The 25,060-nt window shown below is 33.8% G+C and overlaps 1 protein-coding gene across 2 annotated transcripts; it reads right to left on the bottom strand.

Annotated features, from left to right (window-relative positions):
• Positions 1-16,098: 16,098 nt before the first annotated feature.
• Positions 16,099-24,160, bottom strand: LOC149548304 (putative glutamate carboxypeptidase LAMP1). Of its 2 annotated transcripts, XM_089792399.1 has the most exons (12): positions 23,025-24,160; positions 22,881-22,948; positions 22,553-22,634; positions 22,354-22,446; positions 22,125-22,277; positions 17,874-17,948; positions 17,648-17,735; positions 17,438-17,524; positions 17,182-17,270; positions 16,959-17,087; positions 16,753-16,866; positions 16,099-16,384 (listed from the first exon to the last, which is right to left on the bottom strand). In XM_089792399.1, the coding sequence occupies exons 1-12, from the start codon at positions 24,045-24,047 to the stop codon at positions 16,190-16,192; spliced, it is 2,196 nt and encodes a 731-aa protein (XP_089648525.1). In that variant the 5' UTR covers positions 24,048-24,160; the 3' UTR covers positions 16,099-16,189. The 2 variants fall into 2 exon arrangements, with proteins under 2 accessions (XP_089648525.1, XP_089648526.1); XM_089792400.1 differs by lacking the exon at positions 16,959-17,087.
• Between the last annotated feature and the right edge of the window lie 900 nt (positions 24,161-25,060).

Here is a 25,060-nt window from a genome sequence, read left to right as displayed (position 1 = left end):
TCTGTGATTGAATCTACAATTTGAATTGGAATCTAGATATGTATTTATTTGGTTGCAAAGAAAACAATAGAAAACCCTAGTTCCAAATGAGAAAGAATTAGATCTAAATCGGGTTTGGGTTCAAGTTAGAATCAAATTGATAAATAGATTTGAAAAGGGTTTCTAAATCTACAGTCAAACCTATTAGAGAAATTAATGGATAAATTTAGAGAATAATTACCGGCCTTAATTCTTCAAAATGAAAAGCCCTTCTTGTGTAAAAGTAAATATATGTTCTCTTTGAAAATACTAATTTGCATAAATATGTGTGTGTGTGTGTGTGTGTGTGTGTGTGAATCTTTATAATTCAACATGCTATTTTCCTGTCGCCGCTACACTTCCTGTTGCGATGCAATTCTGGATTTATAATTCTGTATGCTATTTTTCGGTCGCCGCTAGACTTTCTGTCGCAATGCAATTTTGGATTTATAATTATGTATGTTATCTTCCTATCGCCACTAAACTTCCTATTGTAATGCAATTCTGGATTTATAGTTCTGTATGTTATCTTCTTATCACCACTAGACTTCCTATCGCAATGCAATTCTGGATTTATAGTTCTATATGCGATCTTCCTGTCGCAACTAGACTTTCTGTCGCATAAGTTTTCTGTTCTGCCACTGCAGCAGGTTTGAATAGAATCTTATTACTATGCATTAGCTTTATATGATTTATTAACTAATCTAATTAGATTAAATTTAATTAAGATTAGTTAATAGTAGAAGAAGTGTAATTAATTATTAATTTAAGTAAATGGATTTTTAAATGAGGTCGATTTAAAAGAAAAAAGATGTTAATATTGATTAAATTTAATAGATGATGATTGAACATTAGTATATAATTGTTAATTAACTTAATTAAATATAATTTAATTAAGATTAATTAATGGGGTTGCATTATTATTAATGAAATTGATAGAGTTGACGGTTATCTTATTAAATCTATAAAGATTATTATCCTAGAATGTTTTAAGGAAATTGATTTCAGGAAAAAAACTATTATAGGGGAAATTCCATATATGAATAAGTTTTTAGATATATAATTTTTTTAGAATTAATGAGATCATTATTTAATGGATAAGATTATTAATGAATGATGGTATAAATAGTTTTAACGAGACTAATTGGTCGAGATAGAGGAAACGAAATTCATTCTATTATGATAATGATTAAATCAGAATCATCTCTTGAGAGAACATTAATTATAATGATTCAAACATTTACCCTTAGTTGAGTTTAGAAAGGTTGATTTCAAAACATTACGAGGATTATACTATTTAAACGAGATAACTATAGGGTTAAAGGAAGTCTTCTTGCTTGATAATAATCATTGAGTTATCAGTTTAATTAATTAATTAAGTTACACAATGGATTGATTAATTGAAAAGTGATAAGTATTATCTTGATAGTTTAAAATAATCAATTACTACGAGTAATTGCACCTATCATTTAAATATAAAAATGGGTGGAATCAGGAATCTCTTCTACCTAGAAAATACTTTAAATTTGAAAATAGTAGTTGACTTATAACTTACATATTATGGCTAGTTATTAATTGGGTCGTTGATATGGATATGTGATTATTAATTAAATTAATTAACTAGAGTTAATTAAATTAAATTAATAATTAGGTTATGTAATAGAGTTTTAATTGATATGCTAATATTGATTCTTTTAATGAAGTTGTAAAGGATTTACATCGAGGTTGATAAGTCTTATTCTAATGATTTGAATAATGACTTTAGATATTTTAATGGTTGTTAGTCAAGATTTAATTATTATAGCGATTAATATTAAAAGGCTTAAATTTTAGTAATATTTAATTAAGTTTTAATTAAGTATTATTAGAATGGATTGTGTACCTATGTTAATTGATCATTTTAATAAAGTTATAATCTTCTTATTTAAAGATTGATAACTGGCTTTCTTATAGTTTAACGAATAATGATCCTTTGATTATGTTGAGAAGTTGATGTAACATTAAAGGAGAGTTAATCAATTAGAATATGGATCTTAGTTAAATAAAGAGAACAAGTTAATTAAGGGTCAATGATGATCAGTTTAATGAGTAAAGTATTTACCCTTAAGCTATTCTTAGAATATTATATAATGGAAGGATAATACTATTGGGGAAACAAACGGGTTGACTTGTAGGTCAAATGATTACTCTTATACACTTGAAGTATACTTGCAAACAAAAAACTGAAGACCGCTACACTTAATTCAACTATGTGATTTTAGTAAACCAAAACATGTGTTTACATTGTGTATTCTATACGCTTCTTGTTTTGGGTTTATGGGTTGACTAGTGTTGACCAGTCTTAGGTTGTTACCAGAGGCTCGGGGGTTATGAGATGTGATGGCATGTTGATCTTATTTGGTCTCGATCTTTCTAAACCCAACCATGGTTATGTGATGGAATGCTCTATGAGATGTTTTTATTTATTGATTGTTATTGCTCATCAGTCTTCTTAAGTGAAGCTGAGTTATGTGTATCTGAGACACTTGACTTAACCATTTTTGAGTCATCGATCAGTTATCCTTGGATTATTTTCCAGTCGCCATGATGGGACTGAAATGTTGATTTATTTCTTGATGATGTCATGTTGTGACATTTTTTGACTCAACCATTTTGGAGTCTTCGATCAGTATGATTTGTGATATATTTTGGTTATTGAGAACCAATGGATACTTTTGATTATCAGTGATATCTTTAGTTGCCAATAGAGAACTGTTGTGGTCATGATTATCTATGGATGCTTTTCAGATGCTCATGGAGATTTGATGCTTTTATTGTGGATATTTGATGATTCTAATTGTTGATTATCTTTTGGTATTTCTTTCCAGTCGCTTGTATAGAACTGGGGTGATTTTATGATTCCATGAGCTTTGGGTAGGTTATCTACTTGTAGTGTCGGGAAGTGGCTTGCAATGGGGGTCGGGGCCCTAAGTGGCTGCCAGGGTAAGTCATTGTAAGTTTTGTTAATAAGTGAAAACATTTACACTAAATGGAGATTAAATGAACCTAAAAAGATACTTGTTTTGATTCTCGCCCATGCCTCGAGTGCTTGTACAAACTAGGATGGGAGTAGAGAGAACACTTGGTTGCGACCTTGCATTCCATAGTATGCCTTGTCAGTATGAGAGGATACTCGTGGCCGCTGTAGATACCTAAATTGGATTACATCGCTTTGATAATCCTATTTAGCTATCTCTAAAGGCATCATTAATTAAATTCCTATTTAATTAAATCCTTTGCCGTCCCCTAGTTGATTAATTTAATTAATCATCTATAGTCCTAATTGATAAATCAAATAACCCACTATTTGTCAATTAATCATATTCTCCTATCTAATTCCAAAACCCTCATTTATTAAATAAATCTATTTGATAAATAAAGCCCTCAAAACTAATAGCCCCTAAAACTATCCTAAATCCTCCATTTAGCCTAATCCACCCCATCCACCCATACTAACTAAGCTTAGCCACTAACTCACCCACCCTCATGAATGCCATCCACTTGCACATCTCTAACATCCCTAATCTAATTCTAACCCAAGCCTAACCCATCCCCTAATCATTTGCACATTCCTAAGCAAGCTTAAGACTTTCCTAAACCAAACCAAAGTCTCTCCTTAAAATATCCCAACCACCAAGCCATGAATGCTCTTACAAAGCCATAAATGGCTCTTACATCCTCACTCATGACTCTTACATACTCAACCACCCTCATCAAGCCCTTGACCAACCCATTTCCTATCCTCTCACACTCACACTCCTTGTGACAATTGTCACTTCCCTATTGGTGCTAAACAAGCACAATCCATGTGCTCCCCTTTGAGTGCATCCTAGCCCTCCCTCACCATCTTGCCATCCTTGCATCCTACCCCTCCATCCCTCAAGCTCTTAGCCTATAAATTAGATCCTCTCCCAAGCCATTTTAACACAATCCTTAACTAAAGTTACCATGTCAGTTTGAGAAGCCAAGTTCATACCATTTTCACATATCCACACCAAAAATCTCAAATCCATCTCCATTGAAGCATTTTGAAGCTTGAGCATACATCCCAAATCCATATCAAAGGACACATCTACTAATCAAGTGATCATCCTCATTGAGAGAGCCTATCCATGGCTCATATTCTCATTTGAGGACCTCACTTTGTCTCATCTAAAGTTTATACTAGTTTTTTTAGTTAATGCTTTTGTTTCTAAATAGATTAGTGTTTCTTGCTAACATATTAGTGTACACAGCCACATGAGGATCAGTAGGGAGCCGTGGAGTTTAGCTAACTGCCAGGGTAACTTCTACATGATATATGCGATGACACTTTCTCGCTTGCATAGTAGGTTTCCTACATGTCATTGTGTGCCTCTGGGAATTAGATGTCGATTTTGTGATTGGAACCTTTGAGTTAGTATACTTTTAGGATTCTTGGACTTATAGAGATTTATGCTATGTGATTTGGATAGCCTGTTTGGGACTTGAGATTATCTCCTCAACATGGTGGGAGTGGACCATTTAGGTTCCACATGGTCAGGTGGTAGTGAATTTCCACTCTTATCATTTGAGATCTGTTTGAGACATCGTGGCTGATGCGTCCTTTATGATGGTGGATATGTATCCTTATATTGATGATTTGCATATGTTAGGTGATGTTATCTTATGCTTTACTTGCATGTTAGATTTCTTTCTGCATATGATGTAGGATGTTTTAGGAGTGACATTCCTACTATGTTAATACCGATGATCTCTTCGATGATTTGGAATGTTATGCACAGAGGGATGGCTAGGGCCCACGATGGTCTAATGATGCTACTAACAGTTGGGAGGAACCGTGCATTTAGATTAGATGTGTTTTATGATTTATGGTTATCTTTTATGATGGATGTTTATATCTTTTATGATGATGTATCATGTATGACATGTGGTTTCATTTACTTTAATTGCATCATGGATTAATATTGGATGATGATGTACTTTATTTACACGGATGTATATTCTTTTAAGCTTTTCATACTCTGTGGCATGTGCAGTGGATGATTGAGCAATCAGAAATGTAATTTAAGAACATTGGACTTTTCATTATTATTTTATGTGGATGTAGTATTAGATGGAACATAATTAGTTATGTTAGATGTGATTCAACGTTAAGGGATCCTAAAGAATGTAACCTGTTATGTATGTTATGTTTACTTTTATACGAATTGTTGCTATTGCTTCCGTTATTAAGTATAAATTGTAAATGGTTTATCTTTATTGTTAAAAAAAAAAAAAATTGTTTGGAAAACTTAGTAAAATTTTAGATTAATTCTTTGGATCCCTTGGCGGGGCATTACACTAGGGCTTTCCAGCAGTTTGCATGCAGGGCAAACATGGATATTTTTGAAGAGAGATGCAAAAGCCTAAAAACAGAGAATCAAAAAATGGATGAAACTTCCATCCAAAAGAAAATAAAAGAGGAAATGATGAAAGAATTTCAGAATATAAGCCCTGAGGAGGGGAGGCAAATGGTAAAGTCCTCTAACATTTTATTATTACCAAATTGGGATATTGCTAATGCTTTAGTTTTCAGTTCTATTTCAAATAAATTGAATTTGCAAGACCACAATAAAAAGGATTTCAGGGGCGCTGCATTTGTTGAGGATCAAGCTGCATTGGTTAGTTGGTCGTTAACAAGAGGATCTATAGCCACACCATCAAAGTCAGATGAGTCTGGATTGATGGGAAACATAATTGTAAGAAGGGTTTCTGATACCACACATGTGCAGGTAGCACACTGGAATGTGGATTCATCCAAATTTCTTTTGGCCACTGCTAGGAAGGAAGAACAAGCTATGTTTGAGTTGTAGAATAAATATGAGACAATTCTTGAGGCCTATAATAAAGAGGTAAAAAGAAGAATTGAGCTTGAAGACAAGCTAATGGAAAAGTCCACCAAGCCAAGAATAACATACCCCCGTCCTCCAGTGGAACCTTTTAAATCCACCCCCCTTATAGAAATACCAGACACACCTCAAAGGCTAGAATATTACATAGCTGAGGATTTTGAAGAAGAGAAAAGCAAGCTATGGGCCTTACATATAGAGCTAAATATGCAATATGAGGATAAGCTTAGAAAGGCTCTAATGTATTTAGTAGATAAAATTGAATGGCCCTTTTTTTTATGATCAGTTGGCAAGAGTGACAAGTGTATGGGAGGAACTGAAAACTCATGATGAAACCCTCAAGCCTACTATTAATAAGTGGGGAAAAAGGGAGAAAGAAATCACCCTTTTATGTTATTCAGTTATAAGGTCTTCCCATGACCATATTGAAAAAGTGTATGATGTTGCTAATGACCTGTCAGATTTTGATAACAGGAGAATTGCTTTGCAACTAAAAATTGTTTCTTATTTAAGAAAGTATAAGAATAAAAAATTTGAATTATTTCCTTGTGCCTTGGATAGAAAGAATAAATTGAAAAATAAGGATGAATGTAGAAAAGAATTAGATGACCTGTTCTGCATAAGGATAAATAAAGTTGTAAACGAAAAGGGGCATGCTTGGTGGGCCATCACGACAAAGGAATTGGTTAAAGTTCAATTATTTTTTGATTCTTTGAGACAAGATTTTGTTGGTTTTGAAAATGAGGCTAACTATATATTAAAGAAGCAAGATGATATCTTGCGATTCAATTGGCCTGATGATGCACAATTTAACACCTGGATGGTAGATATTGCTCCTGATGGCAGTTAAAAGAAGGTGGTACAAATGATGATGAAGAACTGAAAGGTAAGGTGCAAATCATTGACACATCAGCACCAGATCTGACAGAAGAAGAAGGTGAAAAAGTAATATTGCTTGTTCAAGGTGAAAGCAGTGAAAATCCACAGGAAAAAAATTGATTTGGAGGCACCGCAAGATAACCCTTCATTGGCTAGTTTGGTAGCCATGTATTTTGAAGATCCGAAATAGTATGGGACAAATCAAAAGTTGATGATTTGCAGTAGTAACAAAAACGGGCCTACCCAAAGAGTTTTTGATGTGCTTGGCATTTTGTTATGCTCATTTTTGTCTCTTGTTATGATGTTTTGTTTCTTGTTTGGAAGGACACTTGCCAATCACAATTGCCCTTTTCTTGTTGCAACTCATGTCTATATAAATGAGTTTTCAAGGCAATGTGATGGTCTGAAAACTTGTATAATTTTTGTGTTTTTCAAGAAAAGTATAGACAGTTGGTCCAATAGTATGTAGTTGTTTTGAGTTTGCTTCCACTTGTACTCCCTAGTGATATTGAAATGATAGAATCAACAAGATGTTCTAGGCTTTTCTTTGAATTCTATTGGTTATTGTATTAGTCATTCAAAAGGATAATATAAAGGGGTATTAACGCTATATTTGTGTCACTAATTTCTGTCTCCATTTTATGGGTTTTTTTACTTTGAAGTCACTTAAATAAGGTTTAATTGGCTGAATGCAATCTAGATGGGTTGTATGCTGGTTTTATTGTTGCTTATAATTCAAGGAATTATGGAAATGCTTCAATGAATTAGTAGGGTTTGTGAGCTTATAAAAGGGATATTTCATAAGAAGGGAAATGGGTGATTATAATTGATTTATTCATTTGCAAGTTATTTGAATTAGATCTCCCACCAATAGTCAATTTTCTGCCCAATGGATAAGGCACTTGTCACATGAGTCAGAAATGGGCAAGGGTGAATTCTGCTGCTACATATCAAATCTTTTTTTAAAAATCAAAATTATGTCATTCCATTTTGTTTAAAGTTACAAATGTTGGCTATCACTCGTTTGCATATAGTTTTCTGAGTCTTAGATAGCCACTAATTCCAGGAATACTTGTAAACTAATAGGAGATTTATAACCATATCTGCTTATAGGAGATGCATATAGATTTGAGAAGCTTTTAGAGAAAATTAATGAACTGTGTATGTGCTTGAGGGTAAAAGATGAGAATCATAATGAAACTAAGATAATTTCATACCACAGTTTGCATTAGAATCATCCCTAGGTATACTCGCCTTGGTTTAGTAGAGCCTAAAGAGTAGAAAACCATTTTTGGTTTTGTTGAAGTTGGGTCAAAGTGGTTTATTCATGTAATTGCTACTAGGAATTGGATAATCCTTAGATTGTGTGAGTAATTTCACTGTGATATTGAGCATTTTGTTGCTTAGTAGTTTCAAACACCAACAAAATGGATGGTTTTGGAGCACTCATCATAGATACTCAACATTTAGTACGTCATCATTCGAGATCAAATGGGTGTGTGGGATTATACGCATAGTGAATAATAAAGGAGGGAATTGAACCCTCCCTAAGGCTCACACTTGTGGAGGTCCACTTTAGCAATGGTCGTTCCTATGGAATTGTTGTCTAAAACCTTTCTAATGAGATAATGTGTTATGAGCTCTTCATCAGTGGGATGGAATGTGAATCTAGCAGGCATTTGTGCATCACCCATATCATGACTGTAACTAAAGTTAAGAGCCTCTATTATTGAATTCTCTTCCTTATTTCCCATAGCAAAGGAAATGAATATGGGCGATAGGGAAGAGAATTCAATAATAGAGGCTCTTAACTTTAGTTATAGTCATGATATGGGTGATGTACAACTGCCTCTTGGATTCACGTTTCATCCCACTGATGAAGAGCTCATAACACATTATCTCATTAGAAAGGTTTTAGACAACAATTTCATAGGAAGGGCCATTGCTAAAGTGGACCTCAACAAGTGTGAGCCTAAAAAAAAATTTGACCAAGCATTGGTCAAAATTTTGACCAATGCTTCGATGTTCTCGACCAAACATTGGTTGAAATTTTGACCAATACTTGGAGTTTTCAACCAAGTATTGGTCAAAATTTAGACCAATGTTTGGTTGAGAACATCCAAGCATTCGTCAAAATTTTGACCAATGCTTGGCAGAATTTGGGCCAACATGTTTGACAGTTCTTGACCAATGTTTGGTCGAGAACTACCAAGTATTGGTCAAAATTTTGACCAATGTTTGGTCCAGAACTACCAAGTGTTGGTCAAAATTTTGACTAATGTTTGGTCGAGAACTACCAAGCATTGGTCAAAATTTCGACCAGTGCTTGGCAAAACTTGGGCCAACATGTTTGACAATTTTTGACCAACGCATTAGTTGAAATTTTGACCAACTAGTAGGTTGGTCAAAATTTTGACAAGAAAAACTTTGACCAATGGGTTGGCCGAATTTGGTCGGACTTTGGTCAAAAATTGGGTCATAATTTCGACCAATTTTGGTCAAAAGATGGCCTCAAATGTACTAGTGAGAAGAAAAGAGATTATGCACACAAAGAACAGAAACACACAAAGGTGAACACAAGTGTGAGTGTGAGGAAAAAGCAAAAGGAATTGCTTGCACATATGTTGTTAATGTTGATAAGTGAATTTGAGCAAAAGGCTTAAGTTTTAATGTGAAGGGGGTGATTGCTTGAAGAGTTGTTGAGAAAGTTAAGGAACAGAGATGACAATGGGGATCTTATCAGTGAATCAACACATGAAGCAAACAATGATATGAACCTACAAAAGTGAGTTGTAATCAAAACCCTAATATTTTCTTTCTAATCATTGTAAATAGTTTGTATTGAAATTCTTTGAATAGAGGTTGACCTAAGAGTCATTCAAAGGAGTTAATAGTCTATGTAAATCCTTTAGCAAGGTGACATTCAAAATAGAATGATCAAAGTCCTTTGATAGGGCAACTCCTAATAGGGTGATTAATCCTCTAACTAGATCACATTTAACAATGTGCATTGTAACCTTTAATAGGGTTGGCTCCTAATAGAGCTCACTTTGAAAGAGTGAAAAAGTGGTGACATGTTGTTGGTAGTTTTTCCCAAATTGGGTTTCCATGTAAAATCTTAATATCAAATTTGTGTTGAATGTTTTTGTATGTTTTACATTTGATAAAATTTACATTCAACAGAGTATGTTATCATTAGGACGATGATTTTTTTTATCAAAACATTAGAAACCAAGCAATAGAAGGATAAGAAAAATAGTGAATATTTTGATGTTTAATTGTTCAAATGGTACTCATGGACCTTGAGTAATTGATTTACCCCTCCACTCAGTTATTCTAAACATTTGTAACAATAAGATATGTTAACTATGGAAACCCTTGATCAGAGGGAAAACCCCAATGAGGATCATACCCACAAAATGATGTACTAATATAAATGTTCCTTATTAGAGGATGGACTCTATTAGGACTCAACGAAATACATTTAATACATATCAGTCTTTGTTAGGAGAATTTGAATCCATGTTAGGAGATTGCTACCCTATTAGGAGTTGTAGAAGGCAGATGGACCCACTGTCCAAATAGCTTAAGGGGTGAGATCACTGAACTCACTATCCAATTGATCTCCATATTATTCCTTGTAGAATAATAGAAAATAGTTGCACTTTTACGTCCTTTATCCTATCAACTGGACTTCCTCTTTTGATCTTGATACCATATCACTAACTTGGCATCCAATAATCTCTTGGATCACTTACTCGTATTTACCAAATACTTCACATATCAAACTTTTCTCACATTGAATTCACACTTTACTAAAAGGAAAACAACCTTCCTTTATACCATGTCCTTAAAGCAATTCCTTGAGTCAGCCTTGAGGCTTTCCCAATTAATTATAATAGGACCTCTTCGTGATATAATTAATTATTTTACAATTACACAACACTATCCACATATAGGCTTTACAACTTCTCACGTGTGTGATCTCAGTAATCAGGTTGCCTATTGTTACTATCTAACTATGTGTATGACAATTTTATCTTTGTTTAGATATAATCCAAACAACGAAAAATTGCTTCTCCGATAGTCTATCTGTATACTATCCTCTATAAATCAAACATATCTTTTGCATGTCTTTGACTCTCTATAAGCACACTTAACCACTTCATCAGGACATCGTGTAGATCATGGCCTTAATTGTGCTTCAACTGACCATCAATACTTCATCCGTACAACTTTGTTCTTTGTTTGCTACTCTGTCAATCTTTACAGAAACACTACTATGTTGACATCAATGAAAAACATAGTTATGAATGCAACATGTCAATGTCACTAACAATCTCCCACAGGCTCTAGAAATACTCACCCAAAGGAATACCATCATCATATATGCTAACAATCTTCCCTTTTGGCATTGATGGAAACATAGATGAAAAACATCTAAGTTCCAAGAACACGAAATCAAACTCTATTGTTGTTGTTCTCATCTTTTCAAATTCTCTTCATCAATAAAATCTTAAATCCTCTAGAACATTGCTTTGCCTACTTCCCTTCTTTAGGATTGATGTCATTTGTTCACACTCTGACTCTCAAGAATAAGTTCTTCATCTGTATTTCACAATTTTACATGGATGGAAATCAATTGTTCATAACTTCTCCCAATTCAATGTCTCTCCTCATTGACATCAATCATTCTCATTGAACACTTCTCCCCCATACTTACATAGAAGATTCCATACAATCTCTCCCCCATTAAAGAATCTTCTCCCCCATTCATGGTACTTCTCTATTCATTCCTAGGAGATATTTTTCATGCATACTTCTCTCCACCATTGAAATAAATAAAAATGGCTTCATTATGTCAATCATCTTCTCCAAATCTTCAATCAGCTCAAGTGTCCAAAGACACTATTCTAAACCAACTACTAGGAGTCCTTGATGAATTTTCTCCTCTCAGAAACTCCCCATACAAGAAGCATCAACATTCAATCCATTCAAACAATAGTGCTCTATACCACTAGACTGATGCACTCTTTGTATCATCTACTTAGAAGTAGGCAAGGGCATAACCCAAAGAATGCCTCGCAAATACTCAAATGTGTCTTTAGATAAAAGCTTTGTAAAGATATCTACAATCTTCTCTTTAGTACTTACATTCTCCAATCTAATTTCTTTCTCTACAACTTTCTCCCTCAAAATGTGATACTTAATAGATGAATGCTTAGTCTTAGAATGCAACACAAGATTTTTAGACATACTCACTATACTTGTATTATCACAATGTATGATAACAGGTGTTGAAAACTCTATTCCAATATCCGTCAACATCTACTTCATCCACATGATCTAATTACAATTGTTTGCTGCTACTACTACATACTTTTCTTGAGTTGTACTCTATGAAATACAATCTTGTTTCTTGCTTAGCCAAGAGACCAATCTTCCTCCAAGAAAAATGCTCCACCACTAGTTCTCGTTCTATCATCCATACTATTTGTCCAATTTGCATCAGTACATGTACACAAAGTGAAATCACTTGATCTATCATACCATAATCCAAAATTAGGTGTACCCTTTAGATATCTGAATATCCTCTTTATTGCTACATAATGAGATTCCTTAGGCTTAGCTTGAAATCTTGTTACTATCCCAACTACATTTGGTATATCTGGTTTGGTGTGAGTCAGATATTGAAAACCTCCAATCATAGATCTATACTTCTTCTCAACTATAGGTGTCTTATCTTTGCTAGATAACTTGTGACTAGTTACCATAGGTGTAACAATAGGCTTACAACTTTCCAAGCCATATATTTTCAACAAGTCTTTCAAATACTAAGCTTGTGATATGAAAATACCATCTCTATTTTGCACAATCTGTAAACCTAAGAAAAACTTCATCTCACCAATCATACTCATCTCAAATTCATTCTTCATTTAATCAAACTTATCTTTTTCTTCATCATTACCTCCAAAGATTATGTCATCAACAAATACCATAATGCTCAATAATTCATTCTCAATTTTTTTCAAATAAAAAGTACTATCTATCATACCTTTAACAAATCCAATTTTTGCCAAATATTTATCCAATTTTGCATACCAAGTTCTAGGTGCTTTCTTTAGACATACAATGCTTTCTGCAATCTGCATACCATATCATTTTCTTCTATCAAAGGAAATCCTTTAGAATGCTCAATGTAGACTTCTTCTTCAAGTTCTCCATTCAGAAATGTTGACTTTATATCAATCTAATGTACTTTAAACTTCTTACTTGCTACATAAGCCAAGAACATTCTTATTGCTTCCATTTTGGAAATAAGAGCAAAAGTTTCTTAATAGTCTATACCTTCTTGTTGTGAATATCCTTTGCATACCAATCTAGCTTTATTCCTAACACCTTCTCCTTGTTCATTCATCTTATTTCTGAAGTCTGATTTAGTTCCTATAACATTCTTGTCTTTAGGTCTAGGAACCAATCCTTCACAATATGATCTAGTTTTTCCTTCATTATTTGAATCCAATGATCATCTTTTCATGCCTTATCTGCACTCTTAGGTTCAACTTGAGAAATCAAATATAATTCCTCATGTACTTTGTTTCTTGTCATCACTCCTTTTCTTTAGTTCCAATAATCTATTTAGCAGGGTGATTCTTTGCCAAATTTCTATTAGGTGTAGGAGTTGCTATCTCAACTCTTCTCTCTTCTCTTGGTTCAGATCTCTATTCTTCTCTTTGCTCAATAATTTGTACATCATTCTGCAAATCATTGTTAGTCTCAAAGAAAACTTCAACATTCTCTCTAATAGATCTAGGATTATCTTCTTCATCATCAATAATAGCTACTAAAGTTGTTTCTTCTAATACTTCCTCTTTCTCAACCAATTCAAGCTCATTATCTTCATCATTACTATCATTAAAGAATCTTTCCATACTTTCTTTAAATTTTCATCATCATCATAAAGTGAATTCTTTCTAGTTTTTCTTACTCTCTTACGAAACCTGGATGAAAAATGACCAAATTCTTTACATGTCCAACAAACGAAAAAAAAATCATACCTTCCAAAACTCTTTTCATAAGAAGAGAAATATCTTCTTCGATCTTCTTATCTTCTTCAAATCTAGATCTACCTTCACTTGTGCTTTTATTAGTAGGTTTATCCTTTTGTATGCAACAAAAAGATTCTACTTCTACAAACTCAAAATTTTGTTCTATACATAATTTTGATATCTCACCAAAGAATTCCATCTTCAGAATATCAAAATTAGCTTTATCACATGATTAGCTTTATCATATTAGGACTTTCTTTTTTGAAGTGACCTGCCATTGATCTCCCAAAGCTATTAAGTTTTCTCTTCAAGGATCTGATGCTCTAACACCAATTGTTAGAAAGTAAAGTCCACCAATATAACTGGTGGGGTGGGGGGGTGGAGAGGGTGAATTAGTTATCCAACTATTAAAACACTTATCAACCTTATTAACCTTTAAGCATGTGGACACTATAATCAACAACCATAACAAGATACTCATACATAATGACACTGGATATGTTAACTAGGGAAACCCGGGGATGGTATCCACAAAATGATATACTACTATAAATCTTCCTTGTTAGAGGATGGAATTTATTAGGAGTGAATGAAATACATTCAGTACATATCAATCCCCATTAGGAAAGTTTGACTCCTTGTTAGGAGATTCCAATCATGTTAGGAGTTGTAGAAGGAAAATGGAGTCGTTGTCCAAACAACTTCAAGGGTAAGATCATTGAACTCATTGTCCAACTAATCTCTATATTATTCCTTGCAAAATAATAGAAATGAATTTTACTTGTACTTCCTCTATCTTGTCAACCAAACTTCCTCTATTGATATCGATACCAGATCACCAACTTTTCATCCAATAATCCCTGGATTGCTTACTCACATTTACCAAATACTTCACATATCACACTTTTCTCACATTAAATTCATGCTTTACCAAAAGGAAAACAACCTTCCTTTATACCATGTCCTCAAAATAATTCCTTGAGTTGGCCTTGAGGCTTTCCCAATTAATTATAATAGGACCTCTTCAAGATAATTAATTAATTTAAAATTACACAATACTGTCAACTCATAGTCTTTACAACTTCTCATGCGTGTGACCTTAGACCTTGCACAATCACCGATTTTTATCATCAGACTTTCTACTATTACTGTCTAATTGCATGTATCACAATTCTACCTCTATTAGGAGATATAATCCAAACATTAGAAATAATTTCTCAAGTACTTTGTCTATATACTGTTATCTATAAATCAAACATATCTTTTGTATGTCTTTGAATCTTTGTATACACACTTAACCACTTCATTAGGACATTGTGTAGATCAAATCCTTAATTGTGCTTCACCTGATCATCAATGCTTCATCTGTATGACCTCGTTCTCTATTTGCTACTCTGCCAGTCTTCACAGAAACATTGCTATGTTGACATCAATGACAAACACAGTCATGAATGCAGCATGTCAATAATTTTAACAATCTCCCACATGCTCTGGCAATACTCCCCCAAAGGAATACCATCAGCATTCATGCTAACACAATCATATGTATTAGTGAAGGAATCATTTTCCACTAAGCATTTGAGCCTCCACTTAAACCTAGTGGACCTTCTTCCTTCCTAATGTGTAATTGTTTAGAAGGGAGGTGATTTACTTATATCCCCTTTTACCATTATACATTTTTGGTCAACCCGTCTCATAAAATTCTAAAATATAACTTGGTTTCTAGACCCCCTTGCATGCATTGCATTAGAGCATACCTTATTATGTTGTATAAACTTAGATGTATACATTGTTAAAATCTAAGTTAATGTTTAAATTGACACTGTATACATTGCAAACTACTCATTTTGGTGGTTAGATTTGAATATACTTTGCAAGCTTTACATTAGATCTTTCTTGAGATAAACCATACATAATATCATGATGGATTCCTAATATATCCATATTGTGTTCAATTGACAACCTCTTTTAATTTATCTTTATATTTATTAATTGAATTATAATTAACACGTATTATATCTCACTAATATGCAATTTATACAATCTTTATAAAATTTCCATTTTCCTTTCTCATTCATAATATTTATCTTGTTATTATAGATATAGTATAAAAACAATTGAATAAAAGTCTTAGAATATAATTTCAAAAAGTTAAAATTAGGCCTTATAATTAATTGAAACATGTTACAATTAATAAATTAATGTATTTTTATCATAAGTTGATATGGTTACAAAAGTCCATATATTATTGAGATACCTTTTTTATTGATCTTGTAACATAGAAGTCCATTTACAAGTTGAAGGAGATATTTCATATCCTATTAATATAAAAGATTAAGTGAATTCTCCATGAAGAACAAGAGCCACACGATTGATTGCTCTAGCCACCCTCCATATTTCATGTTGCACATCATCCCAAGTGTTTGCATTGACTTTGTTAGAATTGACATTATATACACTTGCGATTGAGTCACTTATACCAGGAAATGATGTTGTCCCATACTTGTTAGTTTGGGTTGGTCCATACACCTATTACATCACCTCATATTATGTAAGTGCACCATGTCATTTAAGCCAAAAAAACCATTAATACAAATTACAAATAAGACTATGAAATTTTTTTGTATTGAAGTTTTAGCCCATACTCTATGATTCATCGTACTTCTCGCTTATCTGTCTCATCTATTGATTAAGGATCATATCATATCGATTGATCTAAAACATTGATTGTGCGTGCGTGCATGCGTGCGCGTGTGTGCGCGTGCATATAATTTAAAACATATAGCATGAGAAGTGTAATTACGGATTTTGGAAATTTAATACATTAATCAATTCTGAAACCATTATGCCTTAAGAAAAATATAATTTAAAAAAATGAGGTAAAGGTTCAATATTACCAAGTGCTTATACCAAGGATTTCCAGGAAGGCCATCGGAATCTATAAAAGCTCGCTCTGCAAGAGCTAGATGATCATTTGAACTTCTTCTTAGCATTGAGTTTCCCTCTATTTTCTACACATAAAAAATAATATCATACAATGCATATACCTTAAATATAATACAAATTTGAATAAAACTATTAGAAAATGGGAACAATGTCAAACCTTTTTTTCCTTTGTTATGTTTAATGCAATATTTCCAAGTTTTGAAATCGCATTATGTAATGGAATTGTAGTTACTTGAGAAGGAGCGCCCACAACTTCTAATTGTTTTTCCAAAACATTCACATATGACTGCCATATCATTACACCCACAATATATTTTTAAGATTTATGTCTAATTAATATTTATAACATCATATTACAATTAGTTTAGTTTGAAGCCTACATGGAGATTATCAGCATATGTTGAGTAGTTGAAAGGGAGAATATTTGCATCTACAAGCTCCAATGTTGTCATTCCCCATATAGTAGCCACTATACATATGATCACAATAATAAGTAAAGTAAAATCCATGAACAAAATAATTAGAATATTATGTTGTGTGGCCTTAATATTTTCTGAAACAACTAGAACAAATGTTGAAATAAAGAAAAATAAGGTCACCTATAATTTAAAATTCACATGGTTCTAATATACTTACTTGAAGTATGCCTATGAAAAAGAGGATCCCCAAACTTTTCCATCCACTCATAATCATCATAAAGTGAGTGATATACAGGGAATTGTCCTGTATAACAAATCATATCATATTAGTATTATATAAATATAAATGTGGTGAATAATACTTAAAATTTATTATGAGATAATCTAATAATGGATAAAGTTATTTAAGAGTATTAGTAACACATACCTTTTCCAAACTTAAATTGAGCAGCTGGAATACCACTATGTTGTACAAATGCAGCAAAATCAGATCCACCTCCACCTAATCTTCCAATCTAATGTTCAAATGCTTGTCAATCCATTAAAAACTTCAGCAAAGATACATTTACATTAATAGTTTCTAATACAAGAAGTAACATATTTTATTTATTATTTAACAACTCTATGATAAAAGAAATTTGAATAACACATACCAGATTTAGAGGATCAGTGGCTAAAGCAACTAGTGAGTCATAGATTGTTTTTCCCGCATTGTCTGGATCTTCAACCTATCATAAATAGACATTCAAAATAATAATATTTTAAATAAAACAAAATAATCAATATTTAAATATAAATAGACATAATTAATGAATAATTATTCTATTTAATAATCTAATATTTTTAGGATTAGTTTTAAAAAATTACATAAAATTTAGTGAAATGATCAGGAGGAATGTTTTGTTAGAGACTGTGATTATTGGGGACATTGTTGAGACTATTGGATTGCTAGAATTATCGTTGGTTATGTTTGGCATTAATGTTTTTTCATTGATGTCAACACATATACTTATCAGACAGAGAATCTATCATTGTTTAGTACAAAGAATGGTTCAATGGTGACATAGTTTGGTTCACTTGTGCTTGTGATCATTATGGATTAATGGTCAAAGAGTCTAAATGCTAGTTTTTCCATTCCATGTGTTGGTGAGTCATTTCATTGAAGTTATAGAGGATTTGATGCACATTGGTTACTGTTAGTATTTTAGTATTTACTGGTGAATTGTCTTAGACAGTGATTTGGTTTTTGGTTTAGAAATTTTCATGGAGCAAGTTAGCGATCTACAATTCTAGATACTTCATGGAGACATAAATTCTTATGTTTCTATGAATTTTATTGATGATTATTTGCTAGGAAGTCAATTTTCTCATTAGACAAATAAAGGGAATTTATATCCTCTCGGATTCAGTTAGGAAACATGTTTCTTGGATTACTGGGATCACCTATTTGAGTGTTAGTGTATTGATTATTATTGTAAAGTATTATATATTTGTTCTAGTTGACACTTATGGGATTACATTGGTTGATGTTATTCATTTTTGTATCAGGTATTATATTGAGCCAACGTACTATGCATTTAAGAGTTGTATAAGTAATTGAATTCATTTGTAAATTCAGTGTGTGTACTAATGAGATAATGATGATGTGAAGTTGTTGATGTGAGTATTTGATCAGAGTAAAGACCTGATTGGTTTGAGAAGAGGTATGATTGGAATCTAATGATATGATTCAAATGAACTATATTGGCATAGTTAATACTTTAAGTTAGTTCATGTAAGTGGATTATTGTCCATAGTGAATTATTGTTCACTCTTTGGGTTGTGTCCCTTGCTGTGATTGGATTTTTTCCAAGTAGGGTTGTTGCCCTTGTTGTATTCAAACAATGAGCTCCAAAAGAGTGCTTGAATGCATATGAATTCCCCATTGTACATCTAATAAGGTTTTATATGTGTTATTGCATCATCTTCTAGGTTTTGAAAGCTTTGGTGGAGCAGGTTAGCGATCCATAACTTAGGATATTTTACGAAGACATATTCTTATGTTTCTACAAATTTTCTTGAGGATTATTTGTGAGGAAGTTAATTTTTTCATTAGATAGACAACGAGAATTTATATACTGGCCAATTCAATTAGGAAACATGTTTCTTGGATTATTGGGATTATCTATTTGAGTGTTAGCATGTTGATTATTATTGTAAGGTATTATGCATGTGTTGTAGATGAAACTTATGGGATCACATTGGTTGATGTAGTTCATTTTTGTATCAACTATAATATTGATCCAACCTACGATGTGTTTGAGAGTTGTATAAGTAAGTAAATTCATCTGTGAATTCAGCGCGCGCGTGCGTGCGTGCGTAGTTGTTGATGCAAGTATTGGATTAGAGAAAAGATCATATTGGTTTGAGAAGAGGTATGAGTGGAACCTAATGTTATGCTTCAAAGGAACTATATTGGAATAATTGATGCTTTTAGTCAATTCATGTTAATGGATCATTGACCACAGTGAATTATTGTTCACTATGTGGGTTATTTTTGTTGTTGTAATTGGATTGTTTTCCAAGTAGGGTTCCTGTCCTTATTGCATTATAGAAATGAGCTCCAAGAGAGTTCTTGAATGCATGTGAATTCCCAATTTTCCATCTAACAATGTTTTATATGTGCTAGTACATCATCTCGTAGGTTTGATCCCCATTAGTTTTTCCCTTAGCCAGGTTTTCCTCAAGATCAAAATAATAGTGTTATGTCTTGTGTGATTTTCTTAGGTTTTCTTTATATGTTTTCGATCATTTAATGTTCTAATATGCTCATAACTGATTTACTCCCCCTGCTCTCAGTTGTGTTTGGTGCATTGTTATTCCTAACATTTTCACCCTTAAGGTGGCTAGGAGACAATGCTTAATCGTATGCTCAAAGTGCTAGCATCTATAACAATTATTAGAAAAAAATAGATAAAGCACTTGTTGAGGGTAGCACTGACCTCATACTTGAATTTCAAGAGTCTCCTTGAGGTATCGACACAAATAAACCTCCACACACGCTCTTTTGGGGATGGAAATGGAAAAACTTATCCAATTTAACACTAAATAATTTGCTAATGGTTTGAGCATTAGTTTGTAAAAAGAACCAGCAAGGAAAGAGAAAGTCATTAAACTCTAACTAGATTGATTCCCTAAAAAAAATTCATAAAAGATGGCAAAGTATCATGACCATGGTTGAAATAAAACCAAGGATGACTAAACAAACCAAGGCCTATGTTTGAGGGTACCCTCAACATAAAAAGGGTTGGAAAAATAAAAAAGAAATAAATTGTTAGTCAGGTCTTGAAAGCCATCTAGTTTGATCTCATTAGGGGCCCAAGACCTGAAAGCCCAACCAAGTAGCATACTTTCAAATGGAGCCCTCTACACAAAATAACCTATTAAGGTGTATTTTTCAAGTCATTCACAAAAATCATCAAAATCTCGAACATACAACACAATATCAGGGGTGTTGGTAGACATACCTCATGAAAATTCTTTGGCACTAACCTGTGAGGTTTTTTGTTTGAGGGTGCCATGCTCACCCATCATAAAGCTCCAACATCAACTAATGGATGGGCATTGGCCTGAGCCATTAAAAAGATCAAGCTCTTGTAATAAATGTGGTAGAGGAGACAAAAGACCCTACAAATAGTTTGAATATTTGATTTAAAAGGTATATTCTTTATTTCCTATACATGGATCATATTAGGAAACTTTTAGGAGGATTTCCTTTCTTTTACACAATGATGCTTCCAATCATAGCATACGCTCACCGATTTGTGCACCTTGCTTGAAGTTTACCAAGAGTGGAAAGTTATGCAACATCTTTACGTTCTACAATATATACATATGACATACTCATCAAGTACATTCTCAAGGTCCACAAGGACACTCATATTTTTCACATGCTAGTGCATATTCCAATAATAAGAGCCACATTAAGGAATAATAAATGCTCCAAATGCCATCAACTTTCTGATTTGTCCATGAGTCTTTTGGGAATAATTGACAAGAGACCTAATTATCTCTATTTTTTTTATTCGCATCATTTATATGTAGTTGCACAATGTTTCGAGAAAGTCAAGGAGGTAGTACAAAATCATCATGTTTTGTAAGGTTAATTGTTGGCCCACATTGTTCACTTATAAATTAAAAGATGGATTGTGTTTGAATAATCAACTTATCAAATAGCAAATTTAATGACTCATACCAAAAGAAAACAAATTTCTAATTCCATTGTAGATGAAGTTCGCTCTACCACAACCTATTTCCATTTTCTATCACCAAGTATACCTAGAATATGAAGAGCAACTTTTAAGAATCGACATGCCCCTTCACGACCTAACAAAAAGAATTGGTATATAGGTTGTCTTACAATTGATCCAAGATAAGAATATCCATATGATCTATTCTAAGAGAACGATGATAAACCCATCTACTCTTGAAACATTAGTGCATGGCTCACTTTTCCCTTGCCTTAGAACTTTCAACTAAGTGCTAGTTCCTTTGTAGAGTCTAATACAACTTCTATGACGACACTCATTAAATAGAAACCTACAAGGTTCTCAAATGCTCTAAAGGACAAATGTTTTAGTACCACAATACAAAACCATTTAGTATATTGAAAATTGTAACTAACACCACCATTATTTTTTTTTAATATTCTTTATGAATACCTTTTCTTTAATATATATATTTCAATATCCTCTATAGGAAATCTATTATAAAATATAAGTATGCTAATCGATATCCATTTGAAGAACCACACTAGCTCATTTTAAAAATATACTGATAATTTATTTTTTTTAAAACTCTAACCTGCAATTACCCCATATATATATAAGTTTAGGTCCTAATCCGGGAAAAAATGATCAACAAACCTGTTTAGCTATGTCTTGAATAAGATCATCAAGTTGGGGTGTCGCTTGGGCGGTAAAGCCAGGGCCTATCACTGCAACATCAACATTCAGATACGCCACCGCTGAAGTAAATAGAAGATCATAGTTCTCTTCTACCCACTCTGTCGATCCAATCTGTAGCATAAGAATGTAAATGGGTAAATACTGAACATGCAATTCTGATTCCAAGCTTCAGCAATAGTTTTATTACCAGAGCATATTCTTCTGCATCCCAACTACACAAAACTATGCTCCTCCTTGGCCTCCACCCTGCCTTAACCAGCTTCCCCAATCTCTCAGCTATCTAACAACCAAAAGAAAAACATCGCATACCAGTCAACTTTTTCGTCGCAAAGAGTATTTCAGGGTTAAAAATAAATCTTGTTCAATTCAAATGTGATCAAAATTACTTCAAGAAGGGTTGCAGTGCCTCCATTTGGATCCCCAGCCCCAAAAGTCCATGCATCGCGGTGATTGCCCAGCAAAACATACCTGTGTTTGGTACAAATTGATACCCAATTTTGAGATAATTAGTCGAATTCAGACTTTACTTATGCCAAAAATCGTGAAAATTAGTCAAATTTAGACTCCACTTATGCCTAATTTTGTGAAAGTTAGTCGAATTCAGACTCTACTTACTCCCAATTTCGTGAAAAAATAGACTCTACTTATGCCCAAATTCCTGAAAATTAGTTTTTCGAATCAAAAAATGGATTTCGCATGCAGGAGATTCAGTACCTATCAGGCTCCTCCGAGCCTTTGATCAGGCCGATCACATTTCGAATCGGGGTAACGGTATGATTCGACTGTGTAAAATACACAAAACAGCAAACAAACTTAGAATCCCGCGGGATTTGAAATGGAACTCAAATGATTTGTTACCTTGTAATGAAAATTCAGGATGGCCGATTCTCCGCCAAGGTGATAAGCCGGCAGGTCGAGAGCACCATGCCAATCAGAAGGAGCAAGCGGTCCATTTAGGGATTTCATAATGAGCGTCGCATCCTCTGCAGAAACTGGAATGGATGGAATTAAGGGCAGATTGATCTGAGGATCATCTACAGACAAGCGCTCTGCATCAGAAACACTGGGCCATCCGGGAGTCAGGGGATCTCCAATGTCGGAAAAAATCGAGCCGCGCTGAACTCCAGAAGGGGGCAACCATTTCGAATTCGGATAATACCCCTCCGTTCTGTTTCCCCCATAGTCCTCTGGATCTGAATACACAATCGCCGCAACCGCCCCTGCCTTTGCAGCCAATTCGATTATGTCCCCTCTATAAATCTCCCCATACTTGGCAATCACTATAGCCCCTTTTGGATCCACACCCATTTCTCTCAAGGTATCATAGTCCTCTTCTCTTCCATAGTTAGCAAAGACTACATTTGAAGAAACGTCCCCTGATGGAGAGTAGGCATGGAAGGTGGGGATGACCTTAGGGTTGCTGGAGTAAGGATCCAACGGCTGCTCTTGTAGCTTCAGATGAAGCGTATCCCCCCGAGGAAGAGATAAGGTGAGGGATCTTGAGAGAGGGTATGTCAGAAGAACTTCATAGTCTGCAAAGTGGGTGTCCAATCCAGAGCTCTGGAAAACAGAGTAAACGTAGTCTGCAGTGGCGAAGTTCTCTGGAGTGCCGGCCACATGGGGCTCCGCTGTGAGCTTCTTCAGATGCTTTGCTATGGAATCGTTGCTTGCCGAGTTCAAGAAGAGTTTGTGGTAATGATCCGGATCATCGGCAGCAGCCTGGATAGTTCTGTCGGGAGATTTTATGGCGTTTGAGGCCAGAGCCAAGGCTGCAGTGATTACCAGAGCACATACGGAACAGAGCTTCAAAACACTCATAGTTCTAGGGTTGGAGAGGTTCTGGGGAAGAAGGAGAGCCTGTGAAGGATTCGACGATTCCATCCTTTGTGGGTATGGCTTCGCAGTAACAACTGACAAGAAATTCTGAAGAAGGTGTTGGCGCAAACAACGAAAATGGAAGGCAGGGAATTGGGAGGGCCGGGGGAATCTGATCTGGGAGGTATAAGACGATCAGCATGTAGATGTAACAAAGAGCTAGTGGGACCTTAAGCCTAGGAAATAACACTGTCAATCAAGCTACCATGAATTGGAGATTAGCTAGTCAAAATCATGTAAGGGGTATGACAAAATGTAAGAAATCATCATCATTCTTTTTGAACCTCCTTCAAGCAATTGCAATTCTTTTCCCAATGAAATTTTGTTCTTTTAATTTTATTTTTAACAAATAGATTGTCAAATAATACTATTTTGTAAGAAAAGTATTCTTTGTACATGCTTATCTTCTTTAGCGCTGAAGTAGGAGTTCTTCAATTAAACTACAAGGAATAGAAGATCTAGTTGTTCAATACAACATAAGGATATGGTACAATTAAACATCATAGCATCGTTGTCATCAACCATTAAATTATGTTCAAAACTTTTAATAATGAACTTTTCTACCTACCTTTTTGTACAATTTTTTTATTAAAATAAATAGATTGTCAAACAACACTACTCTCACTAAGAGAAAGTACTCGCATAACATGATTGTCTTCTTTACCACTAAAATAGAAGTTCTCCTTCAACTAAACTAAACTACAATGAATAAAGGATCTAGTCACTCAATATAACGTAAGGATATGGTACAATTAAACAACATACCATCATTGTCATCAGTCATTAAACTATGTTCAAAGCTTTTAACAATGAACCTCTCTACCTATCATTTTGTACAAACTTTTTATTAAATACATAGATTGTCAAAGAACAATATTCTTAGGGAGAGAAAGTACTCACATGACATGTTTATCTTCTTTAGTGTTAAAATAGAAGTTCTCCTTCAACTAAACTAAATTGAATAGAGGATCTCATCACTCAATATAACATAACAATACGATACAATTAAACAACATACC

This window comes from Cupressus sempervirens, chromosome 7 (genome assembly GCF_028749045.1).
Source record: "Cupressus sempervirens isolate cs-2001-9-10 chromosome 7, ASM2874904v1, whole genome shotgun sequence".
Classification (NCBI taxonomy): Eukaryota; Viridiplantae; Streptophyta; class Pinopsida; order Cupressales; family Cupressaceae; genus Cupressus; species Cupressus sempervirens.
Note: the sequence above shows the minus strand (reverse complement) of the source record. Positions and strands in the feature narration are given on the sequence as shown.

Bases quoted from the DNA above. Each gene is read 5' to 3' on its own strand.
- LOC149548304 (XM_089792399.1), bottom strand. From the start codon at position 24,047: ATGGAATCGTCGAATCCTTCACAGGCTCTCCTTCTTCCCCAGAACCTC. The intron at 22,949-23,024 runs GTAACAAATCAT...TATTTTACACAG, and splicing joins TCCTGAATTTTCATTACAAG to TCGAATCATACCGTTACCCC. The intron at 16,867-16,958 runs GTTTGACATTGT...TTTTATGTGTAG, and splicing joins ACATAACAAAGGAAAAAAAG to AAAATAGAGGGAAACTCAAT.